Source organism: Vidua chalybeata, chromosome 2 (genome assembly GCF_026979565.1).
Source record: "Vidua chalybeata isolate OUT-0048 chromosome 2, bVidCha1 merged haplotype, whole genome shotgun sequence".
Taxonomy (NCBI): Eukaryota; Metazoa; Chordata; class Aves; order Passeriformes; family Viduidae; genus Vidua; species Vidua chalybeata.
Window position 1 is genome coordinate 84,655,934 of NC_071531.1, and position 12,559 is coordinate 84,668,492.

The 12,559-nt window shown below is 35.2% G+C and overlaps 1 protein-coding gene across 1 annotated transcript in view; it reads left to right on the top strand.

Moving 5' to 3' along the window:
• Positions 1-12,559, top strand: part of CNTN5 (contactin 5) — a 237,521-nt gene that overhangs the window by 53,581 nt on the left and 171,381 nt on the right. Inside the window, exon 5 of the mRNA XM_053934769.1 lies at positions 508-603. Coding sequence (XP_053790744.1) covers positions 508-603 — 96 coding nt within the window. The remainder of the gene's footprint in view (positions 1-507; positions 604-12,559) is intronic.

Below are 12,559 nucleotides of genomic sequence, written 5' to 3' on the forward strand. Positions count from 1 at the left end.
TTCCTTTCTGTCATCACCATGTCCTGTCTACATTGTCCAAGCGGGATCTGCAACGTCATCAGTCTGAATGTTAGCAAAGGTGTTCCCTCCAGTTGTATTTCTTCTTTTTCACTGTGTATGAATCCCTTGCACTGAGGGAGAATATCAAGCAGGATATAGCAAAAGGAAAAAAAAGCACTATTAAATGTACCTGTAAATGTCATATATACATATATATGTGTGTATATATGTGTATATATATGTATATATATATATGTATATATATGTATATAGTCTGCTGCTTTGTTTTTGATACTGTATACAAGTGCACTAAAAAAGGAATAAAATGCTGATGCAACATGGAATTTTTTGTAATGGAAATAGATTTATTTTTCAGGCCCTCCTATTATAGATCAAGGTATGAAAAAGGGAACAGTCAGCTTTAAAAGAGGAAATAAAATGGAAGTCACGGTAGCTACAAAATTTAAAATCTTTGGTATGTAATTAAATGCTCTGTTCTTTTGATAGATCTGGGAAATTTTAGTGGTCGGACAAGAAGTGCTGTATCTGTACGTGAAGGTCAAGGAGTTGTTCTGATGTGCTCCCCTCCACTTCATTCTCCAGGTACAGTAGGCTGCAGCCTGTACTTATTCTCCTCCTTTACAGTTTCCTCATTATTTGATGCTCAGGATTTTAGATACAATACGTATTTGATTGTGGAACTTCAAAGATGAGATATCCACCATTCTTCTGACAGTTTTTAGGACTAATTTAAGATCATATATTGCAAATGCCAATGAATAGCGGCAGAGTTTCTGTAACAAGATTGTTTAATTCCTGGTAGAAAATGAATTATTGAATATAACAATAGTCTCCATGCCATCAACAGTGAATATGCTGCCTTGAGGTCACAGAACATTGCTTTTAGTGTTTAGAAGCCTTCAGAAATTGCTCCAAATTGCAATGTCATGATACTTTTGTTGAATACAAATTTTATTTTCTTTTCAGTAGTAGAGACATGATTTGGTTACTTCCTTTCACTATATAACTTAGTTTCGTAAAACTGTATCATTGTTAAAAGTCAGAATTGCCATAAATTCTATGAAATGCCTGTGGATCCCCCCATGAAAGCATAGGTATTCCAGAGAGGTTACTTTTTTTCTTTTCAAATTGATGCTCCTCCAAAGTCTGTAGACAGCTGGGTACATCCTTATACTTGTATGCCATACAACACCTGGAGACACCATGTTAGACAGAATAACTTGTTTTTCAGTAGATGCAGTATAGCCTAACCTTTTCTTCTCTGGGAAATGAGGTATGTACTGAGGGAATTTTTCTACTCCAAATTTTGGGCCTGAAGAAAAGTAACATTGCAGATGGAAGATCTGCAGAAAATAAAATCTCCTCTGAGTTTCTGTTAGAAAAATGTGTTCAGTACCTATTTATACTGCAAGAATTGTTATTACTGCATTATAGTTATCAATGCCATCTCTCTGCTTTTCTCCCTTCTCCCTTCTGAGCAGATTCTCTTCTTGTGGTTACCTCTACAATCTCTTTCTGAGTTTGACACTGCAGTCTATATGATGCAATTAAGTACATGATGTTAAGGCTAGATAGTGATAAGTAAACTGAGAGGGAAAAGATGTAGACAGAAAAAGTGAGCAATGGTTTCAGCAGTGCAGCTGAATTTCATTTCCCCAAACAAGCTGAGATTGAAAGGATAGATGGACATTAATCAAGAGTGAAATTGTCATACACCTTTTAAGAGCTGCCATTCCACAAAATACACCTTTATATATCATCAAAATATTTAGAATTCTTTTCCTGAAATTATGCTTCTGAGTTTTAGTTGGTCAGATTTTAACACTACTGTTACACAGATGTTGCCTTTGATGGTGAAAACCAGTATCTTTCATTTTCATCACTGGGACAGCAAAACCCCTGTTGTGCAAACTACAGTGCTCAGAAAGAGCATTCAGTTGTTTTAATTTATATTGTTTGAGTACCAGTAGGTTATGCCAAGAGGAAAATTACTTCCAGAAAAATATTTTTATCCTCTGTTGGCATAATTTTTTCACCATAGCTAAGCCAGAAAAGGTTCCACAGAGTGATTAAGTAATCAACAAAAGCTGAAAATTTTCACTGATATGCAGATGTAAGCACAAGCTCCTATCAATAGGAAGAGGACCTAGCTTCCTTTCCTTTTGTTCATTACATAATGCAAGTAATGCAGTTCTTCATCCAAAAGGTTGTCAAGCCCTGGAACAGGCTGCTCAGGGAAGTGGTGGAGTCACAATTCTGGAGGTATTTGAAAAGTGTGTAGATGTGGCTATTAAGGACATGGTTTATTGATGGAACTAGTGCTAGTTTAATGCTTGGACTTAATGATCTTAGAGGTCTTTTCCAACCTAAATGAATCTGTGATTCTATCACAGGCAATTTGCTTCCAGCTTCTTACCTGCAAAGTACAGGGGCCAGTAAGTTCTTGTGGTACTGCAGTGGGGTAGAACTGCAAGTGGTATTAAGACAATGGCTGGAGTCTCCCTGGAAGTAGGAGAGCTACCTCCACAGGCCTCATGATGTTTCAAAAAAAAAATTAATTCCACAAAACCCTGGCAGTAGAATAAAAAATATTAATGAAAGTTGACTGCCAGATCAGAGTCTACTTGTAAAAAATAATTTTGGACAAAACCTGAATTTTCAGAGGGAAGTGTATGAATTCAATTCTGAAATTAAACAATAAATATGAAATTTCCAGGTAAAAAGGTCTTTTGCCAAGCAGAAGTACTTCAAGGATTTGTGTGCAGGAACGTCTAAAATTTTTTTAAGTATTCAGTTTCTTGGTACTCCATGTTAGTTTCTGTGTCTGATTTCCAAAGATAGTATTATCTTTTAAATAGCCCTAAGATTTTTTGAACAATAAAATTACCCAGGAGACAAACTTTCATGTGAATCCTGAGATTTTATAGTGAATATATCTAAGCTAAAGACTATTCAGAGCATGTTTGCAATGTGTGAACATCTCAAATTAACAAGACTATGAGTTATGAGAGTGTTTTTGTTGATACAGAATTTTTTTCTGGATGAACACTGTAAAGCTTTGTGACATTGACTTATTCACATTGATCAGCACCTTTAGAAATAATTTTCAATTACTTATCACAGGAGATAAATCCATGATACCATATCAGCCTGATAATTCTTCACAACCTCGTAAGCAATTTGTCCTTCAACAGAATCCCATTCCTCAATCTCTCCAGTCAATAACTACATATGAGTTTGTCCAAGAACTTCAGCTTGAGCCCTTTTAGACAGTGTGGGAAAAGAAAGATGACTTAGTGAAAGAACACTGTATTAAGAGAGATATCATTTTATTAATATGTTTTCAAAAGGAAGATAAAGTAAATATTTTTGATTAAATAGTACCTACATTCCGTTCTTACAGAATACAATTTTAGAAAAAAAGTCTGAAAGCCTTTGCAAAGGCACCACTGACTGAAAAAAATACTACACTAATTTCTTTTGACAAGATTTTAATCAGAGAGGCAATTTCATATGCATATAGACTTGATTTCTGTTTATTTATGCGGTGATATATTATCAAGAGGTAATGCATTAAACATACAAACACACACAAACTTGTGATGTATTTATATTATTCATATAGGCTTTCATTAGATTGTTGTCCAAATATTATTTTACAGGGAAAACAAGGGGGAATGTGGGGTGGTAAGCATACCTGAAATAGATTCTGAATATTGCAGTGCAGATTCAGATGAGACTTATCTCTTTAGTTTAATAAATTAGGTTTTTAAATTATTGTCATCTTGCTGAGTAATAGCAAGGCAACAAACTGAGGGAGTTTTTTTGGAGAGACATTATACACTCTTTCAAAATGGTGAAGGAAAATATATTCAATGAAAAGATTTTTCTGCCAATTCTTTATGTCAAACAGCCACCAAGAGATTGTCACCTCCTGCTTTTCCTGGACCATTGCTCATAAAAAAATGCTGCCTCTAACTTCCTTGGGAGTCCTGTATCATTTTGATGTGCCTACTCCAGAAGCTATCCCACTAGCACTGTTTTTGTTGCTAATCCTTAACTGTCTCCTGTGAAATATATTAAATGTAGATAACTTGATCATTCATAAGCAAAACATTTTATCTTTTTTTCTTTCATAAACACAATATCTAATTCTTCCCAATTATTTCTTTTCTCCAAGATAGGTTTCCTAGGCAGTTAACTCTTAGTTGTCCTTGCTAAGCAAGAGTTACATTAATTACTGACTGTTTAAATAACAAGCTTTGTTTGATGTTTCCAATTTAAAATGCCTCTACTGTTTTCTTTGCATAAACAGGATTATGGTTTTTCATTGTGGTATTCTAAATGGTGTAAATATAGGGTTTTATTCAGTCATTTAATCATCTTAATTACAAGGTTTACCATAGCAAGATTAAAAATGAATGGAAGTTTTCATCCAGATTTACATGTTTCCCTCAGAATTAATACTTTCAGCTGAGCTTTTTAAGGCTTTTATTCAAGGCTTTCACTGTGAGCTTAATGGAGAACGAGGATTCCCATTGTTAGAATGAGTAGAGCTCTGATGCACACAGGGGAAGGCAGATGTGTGCTCCATCTTGCCTCAGAGGGATGCTGCCGTCTGGAGGGAGCTCTGCTACATAATCTATCTGCAGCATGTGTCATCTGTACAGATGTTAAACTATAACATTTTTTTTAATCTCTTTCTAAAAAGTAAAGCTGATCTTACAACGTTTGGAAACTGTACTGTAAGCTGCATCTTTTATACCTCCCCTTTACTGTTATAAAACTGTACTTTTCATGACAAATGTTTCATCAAAGATGATTCATGCCAGTGCCATGGGGATCACAGTCCTTCCCATCCATGTCTGTATGTCTGTATACTGTGCTGCTAGACAGGCAAGCTGCTAAGAAATTCCTGCTACTGTGCATCAGAAACTTTTGTCCTGTTCTTCTGTTACCTACACAGTTTTCTTGGTCCTCTTATTAATTGGAGAAACTCACACAAAATAAAGTTTCTTTAAGTCATTCTAAGCTCCTATTTATGCATACTTCAGACATAGTCAGACATCCACCTTGGAAGTAAATACAAACCTATCACTTCTTACTGTTCAGGGTCTGCTAAAGGAGCATGAAAGCTGCATTTGCATTAAATCTGCAGTTTTGGACTTCAGCTTGCCTACTAGTTGGAAACCAAGTCCAACTGAAATGCAACATAGCCTTAGAACTCCCCTGGTTTGAACACTGCATAAATCATATATAACAATAATAAGACAGTCTCTAAATCACCTCATTCAGGTAGAGAATGGTTAGTAAACTTCTCCAGGCAAATTAGTTATGATAACAAGATGGTTATATTTGGGCTGGACTGCACTTAGGGTGCTCATTACCTTGTTTACAGGCAATTGGCTCAGGTATCTACATGCAGGACACAGCAAATTCTGTTCTGAAGGGTCCATGCACCCTCTGGATCTCAATTTACTAAGCTGATTTTGGGAATACAATTCTCAGATGTCTGTCTATATGTAGCTGAAGGTAACAAGGTTATTTTAAGCTAGTGTTACTATTTTAAAATTAAGTCCCAGGATCCAGACACCCAACGGTGGCATTTCAGTCCACAACATCAGAGAACTTCTGTCCTATATGTAGATCTAGCCTTTAACAGTTTCTTCAAAATCACAGGAAGCCTTCCATTTCTTAGATTTCTGATGCTCCAGCCCTCTCCAGGCATGAGTGGATACACTTCATCACATAAACCTGTCAGTACAGGATTTCTTCCTGACTGTGGCTTATACTGTATTAAACAATATTATGTATTAAACAGTAAAGTAACATCCAGATTCTTTTCTATCATATATTTGGTTTATTTTTTTCAAAATTTGAATTTTCAAATCAATTTAGCATAAAAAGTTAAATAATTTGCTTCCAGGAAAGGCCAGTATGTTGGTGAAAGTGATATCTCCCCTTTTGCCTTGAGATCGAGGCAGAATTGCTTTGCTGGTACCTATCAAAGCACTGGAAACTCGCAGTTTACCAAAGGAGACAGACAGGTCATGCCTCTAACCATGACTCTCTCATAAGCTAAACAGAACTTACTAATCACTCAGTACCTTCTCTTAGTTTATAGAGGTTAATATGTATGAAGCTGGTATTGGCAAATTGAACATTCCACATTCACTGTAAAAAAAATATCATCTCTTCCTAACTGCTAGACTTGCTGAGAAGGTAGAACTGTCCAATTCTCCAGTATACTTCCTCTTCTACTAACAAAAGTGAGGTTGAGAGGATGGTTGGGGGTTGGGGGGTTGTTGTTATAGTTTTTTCTCCTTAAAACTTATATTCCTGTTATAATGGAAGCCAAATCCTAGTATCCTAGACTTCACCAGCTGTTGACCTGTACTAAGGGGATCTATATAAACACTATATAATACTCAGTTCTGTTTTTATTTCTCGTAATTACATGCCATAGTTTGTTCTTCATTCATTTTAATTCCTAGTAGGAGCATGATGCTGGGAATCAGAAATAGGCCGCTTAAGTAACAATAGCAGAAAATAATTGCTTACTGCACAGGATGGAAAGGTTTATTTAATAAACACTTATTATGTCACATATAAAATACAAGATGGCAACTTTCTTATCTCTACTTTGCATGTCGATAACTTATAAATTATCTATACAGAATGTTTTAAAACCTCTGTTTGAGAGTTCCATGTATCAAACGAATGAGTTAGATATCATGAGTTGAAGACTTCCTGCATTTGCCTATTAGACTTAATTATAGCCTTGTGATGATTTGTTTTCTATGGATAACTTGAATAAACCTTAAATTTTCCTTTACAGAAATGGGAGAATAAAAAGCATTAGAGGACAGGTTCAGAGTATCTTAACTTTTATATTCCTATCCTAATTCTGTGTTAACTTCATAGGGTCATCTTATCTCTTCACACATCACATATTTGCTTGGAAGAATCATAAAAGTGTTTCACTCTTGCATTGTCTACTTTGTCACTTTTACTAGACTGCTTTTGAAACTTTCATGTCTAGTAATGATAATTTGCATGGGTGTTATCATTAAATAGAATGTCCATGGCCCCTGAAGTTGCTCAACATAGGAATCTGTGTTCTTTATTTGTGCAACTGATTGATGACTATGCCTGTAGTTTTCATTATGGAATGAAAAAATGCAATTAACTTTTTTTCTTCTATGGTCTTTTCATTACTCAATACATGACCAGTAATTTTGCTGCTGACTTCCCTGAAGCACATTTTAAGGTTTCCTTCCTCAATCTTGTTGAAGGCATTCATCTGAGGATATGAAATTTAAGAGTTTGGGAATTACAAAATTTTCTGTAGGGCAGCATTTTAACAAGCTGTATTTGCCAGAGTGGAGTTACTCCCACTCAGTTGGAAATGTGTTGTCATTAGATTTTAATTGCATTTTAATGATTGCACGTGCCCCAAATTCTAGACAATGTCTGTGTAGTAGGTGTATGGATAAGTAAGTCTAGATTTTCTCTCATTTTTTGTTTGGTTGGGTTTCTTGTGTTGTTGTTGTTGGAATTTTGGTGGGTTTTTCTGGGTTTTGGATTTTTTTTTGCTGGTTGGTTTGTTGGGTTTTTATGTAATTTGAAATGCAATAAATGAACAAAAGTACATTACTAGTCCAACTGTAGTAAATTCTTCCAAGGAACTCGTAAATATTAAAAAAAAAAAAAAAAAACCAGAAAAAAACCCCCCACAAAATTTTCCAGATATTACTACTGTTGAAAAATCTTCCTCATCCTCTCAAACATCTAGTAATTCTTTCAAATAATACACTAACTTACACTAGAAACTGCAAGGTATATGTCCCTACACCCACTGTATCACTCACGAGAGCTGTTTGTCCCCTCAGGGACTATGGAAACGTAGTGAGAAGAAGATGGTTGACCTTGCCCAATTAAGGCAGCACACAACAATGGATGATGGGGGCAGGCCTGACAGGGCTCTGCTTAAGGGATGTGTGCTGTAGTTTTACAGTCACAGTATTGTCTACATGTATTACCCGAGCTGACAGCTCAGGAGAAACAAAGTGAAAGTAGATGACAAGAAAAGAGGGAGGAAGCATTAGAGATTAATTAATTTTAAAAATATGTGGAGTGAGTTGGCCCTCAGGCTCATGCACTATTGCCTCTCAGGCACCAGCTGTACATGACTATTTGTCTACAGTTTGACAAATAGAACAATGATGAAAAGTTTCTGTAGTGGGCAAGCTCCTCTTCCCTCAAGACATGTTACTAGCCTGTTACTGATATGTCTCAACCAATTAGACATAACTAACAGAAACCTCTTAGTCTAGGGGTTAAACCAGACAGCATTGTCCTGCCAGGTTTAACAGAAATGGATGCTCATGGTATCACAACCACTTTTCCTCAGCTTGTGCTAAAAAGATACCAACTAAAGTGTTGCACAAATGCTTTCTGTGGCAAAGGCTACACGGTTTGTAAAACAGCAGCAGCCCAAGGTTCACAGATTTAAGACTGATGTCACATACAGCAGCTACCATCTCAGAGGTGCAGGGCTCTCCCAGAACTGACCCACTCATAGTTTCTTTCCCATTAGAATCCATTCATTGTTTAGATCTGATGTTTTATTAAGCTGATACCTTGAAAAATACCATTTCACTAACATCTCAGTTAGTTAATTGTCAGAAAGGCCATTTTGTTTAAGTTAGAAAATTCTTAATTAATCCTAATTACCTCTCCATATCACAGAAAATAATAGACTGAGAACTCACTCATTAATCTGTGTAATTAAGGAGAAGAAGCCAGAAATACAATGCCGATCCATTTCAGACAGCTGAAACAAGAGGAAACTGAAGGAGAAAGAAATGAGAAATTATCTATTTCTAAGGCTCTGGATTCTAGTATTTTATGTCCATGATCATTGTGATGAAATCTTAAAGGATGTAAAAAAAAAGGATGAAAACAGGGGAGTTTTCAGACAATGCAATTCTTCCCACACTAGGCATGATTAAATGAATTCAATGGTGATTCTGGTGGAGATGACTACTGTAAATGTTAGGAGATTGGTTTTGATTCAGAGGCAGAAGGCTTTGGACAGAACTGATCTCTGAATTCTGTCAGATTCCATTAATAAATTTCTCTATGTAATAAAGTCAGTTATTCCTTATTTTGTAAGTATGAAAGTGAACTTAACAACCATTTGAGGTGATACAAAGCTTAATGAGACATAGATTTTCATAAAGCCTGATTTAATCAGTTCAGGAAGATTTTTCCAAATAGATGAAGCAGCATGAATGGTTGAGATATTTTGTTTGCATTTTTCTTTTTCAAAGGGGAAACTAGAAACTGTTTAGAAATACATATATATATATGTGTATATATATATATATATATATATATATATATATATGGATATATTATGGGGTTTTCAAGGAGAAAATTACTAGATAGGTATATGCATAATATCATAAGGGTTCAGACAGCAATCTGATTATAGCCAGATATGAATCACTGTGCAGCAGCAAATGTACATTCTATATATTCTGTCAGCAAAATATGTTTTCCAGGCAGTAATAGTGAAAAAGTGACTTTTTATGACCATCTTTTTAACAATGTAATAATTGATATCACACTTAATTCTGATAATTTGATTTCCCATTCTATCTCCCATGTTCTTATGATCTGTTTCAATTCTGTTAAAATCATTTTGATAACTTCTTTAGCCAGTTGATACAGTTCCTGTTGTTTTGATGCTGCTGCCCCAGAGTGGACAACCTGCAACCAGAAGATTTTACTTCATTTATTGGTTTATTGAAGTATTAACTTGCATGCTATTTTTCCTCTTTCAATAAGTGAGAAAATGTCCTATAGGAGACTGCAGGAGTAGGAAGGGAGAATGGAAAGGATTTAGGTAATACTGGTAAAGGATTTGTCAGCTTGGCTTTTCCTGCAGAACTACAAAGTCCTTTAGGAGTTTAGCAAGCTAGTTTCAATCCTGAAGAGTCTATTTTCAGCTCTACCAAATGCAAGAAGAAAGAAGCAATACCTATTTTACAGAGGCTAACAGTGGATGATCTATTAAGAAAATATCAAAAAAAAGACTAAAATTGCACTGATTTACAATCCAGATCTTGTTACTTTACAAGATCTACATCTTTTGTTGCCTAGAATCAGAAGGAAAACTTTCCAAATAATATTAAAATTGATAACAAAAAGGGCAGTTTTTAAATTAAAGCTTTCAGGTGCACAAAATATACTTATGTGCACACACAGGATTGAATTCTCAGGTTTTTTTAAGTTTAACTAATTAGAATATCTAGCAAGTACATCCAAAGGGAGAAGGGTTGTCCTGGTAACGCACCCTTGGACCTGCTCCATTGGAGTTCTTAGCCCTATATCTTGTTATGTCTCCTGAGTGCTGGTGCAAAACAGGATGTTCTTGTTAGAAATTGTTTTCCTTGAAAATAAAACCAAACAGAATTTCAAGAGTGTGACATAATGTCTGAGAAAGGGTAACTACCATTCTAAAGTGTAAGAAAGTGCTACAAGGTATACAACTATATATTAAAAATCTACAAAGCTACGAATATATGAAAAAGATAAAAATCTTCACAGGCATCATATCACAATTCTTTCCTCTTCCTAAATGAAAATGGATTTTGAAAAACAAAATAAGACTTCTGAAAATTATGCACATAATCAGCAGAAGAGAGTGAAGGACTGCCTGCTGTTTGCATTATTTTATTAATGATATTTCCTTTAGAATAAACAAAAAGAACAGGAGAGTTGGACAAATACCTTCTTATTCCACGTGATATGTATGTGTAACGGAACAAATAATATGTATATATAGTTTCACTTAGACTGTTATTGCTAAGGGTTTGAGGAGAGGATACATAACCCTGTGATACTGGTCTGGGCTAAAATTAAGACAACAGAAGACTAGATATTATGCCTCAATAACAATTATGTGATAAGTAAAAGATGGGTGGAAGCAGTTCACTGGGTTTTCAGCAATGCAGAACAGTGTGCACAGGGATGCAACAGTGTAATGCAACAGTGTATGTAGAAACAGGTAGAAGTTACATTCTCAAGACTGTTACGCTTTAAATGATTTATTGTTGCTGACGCTATTTGTGGTGATTTATTTGTACAACATGGTTGAACAGCATTATCAGCATTCTGGGGCAATTTGCTAATGTGACATGTTTCTTCTTTGTCATCTGCACTTTATTTTTTAATTAAGGTAGAAAAAAAATCATCTGTCAACATCATTCTTAGTACGTAAAAAAATTATTTTGCGGACTATAAAATTGGTTTTATGCTATTCTCTGAGGCATATGTTCACCAGTTCCATTATGTGCAGAAAAATGTAATGGCCGATCCATTCTTTGGTACATTTAAGACTAGAAAATATACCAAGAAGGAGCTGAGAACTACATCTTTAACATCTAGGGGATTATGAGATTTATACTGCTATTTTGTTGTTTGGGTTTTTTTATATATTTGAAAATCATATTCAGAGGGACAATGAGAGAGTAGTTACCTGCCTCCAGTGATCATCCATAGAGGTCCTAAGGATTCATTGGCCATAAAGTTTTGTGTGTGTGTGTTAGGATTTCTTGTAGATGTAAAAAGAGCTGGTGAGGAGAGGAACAAATATTAGACATTAAAAGAATTATGTGTTAGTGGAGATATCCATTTGACTATGGCTTGATTCAGGACTGTTGGAAAGTCACTTCCTTTTGTTACCTTAGGATAAGAAATACTATTAGACCAAAAAGCAGGCCCGAGAAAGATTCATCAATCATATTGTACCGTGTCCATGGTGGAATTCACCAAACACTGAACTGAAGACAGACCCAGGAAAAGTCTTTATATTTATATTAAAACACTTAATATCAAGAGACTATAAAGCACAGAGGCAGTGGGCTATGTCTTAAGTTCAGTGTGTGCAGTCACGCAAGGGTAACTCTACAGGCTCCAAGTACCCACGTTTTGACAGTACAATTCCTCTGACAACAACTACATGTATAGACTGGTGAATTCTGCTAAAAAAGTGTTTTGAAATATAAACTAGAGTTCTACTTGCCTTTTATTTTCATTTCTATACCCAGAAGCCTGAATTTAAATCTTGTAAAAGAAATCTTTCTGCTACTATTAATCCTTCCTGGCATCATGAATCAAGGTGACTGAGGTGTAAAGGGACAAATTTAAATTGCTTTCTTTCTTGTAAGAGCAAGAAACTGACCTGAAACATATATACAAGCTCCTTTAGAGACTGATACTATTATAATTGAAGTACTAGTGAGTATTTGTAGCCAAATTACAGAATTTGCTTTTCAGAGCTTCTTCTGCTGAATAAGGAAAATTACACATTTTGCATCTCTCAGCTAAAAAAGAGTTAAGACAGAGCTATAGTCAATAAATTTGAATGATCACCATCCAAACATTAATTCTATTTTATTGTTTTGAAAAATGTCCTAGTTATGCCTTCAAAACGCATTATCTATTGGCATCACTGTAGTAGTCATAA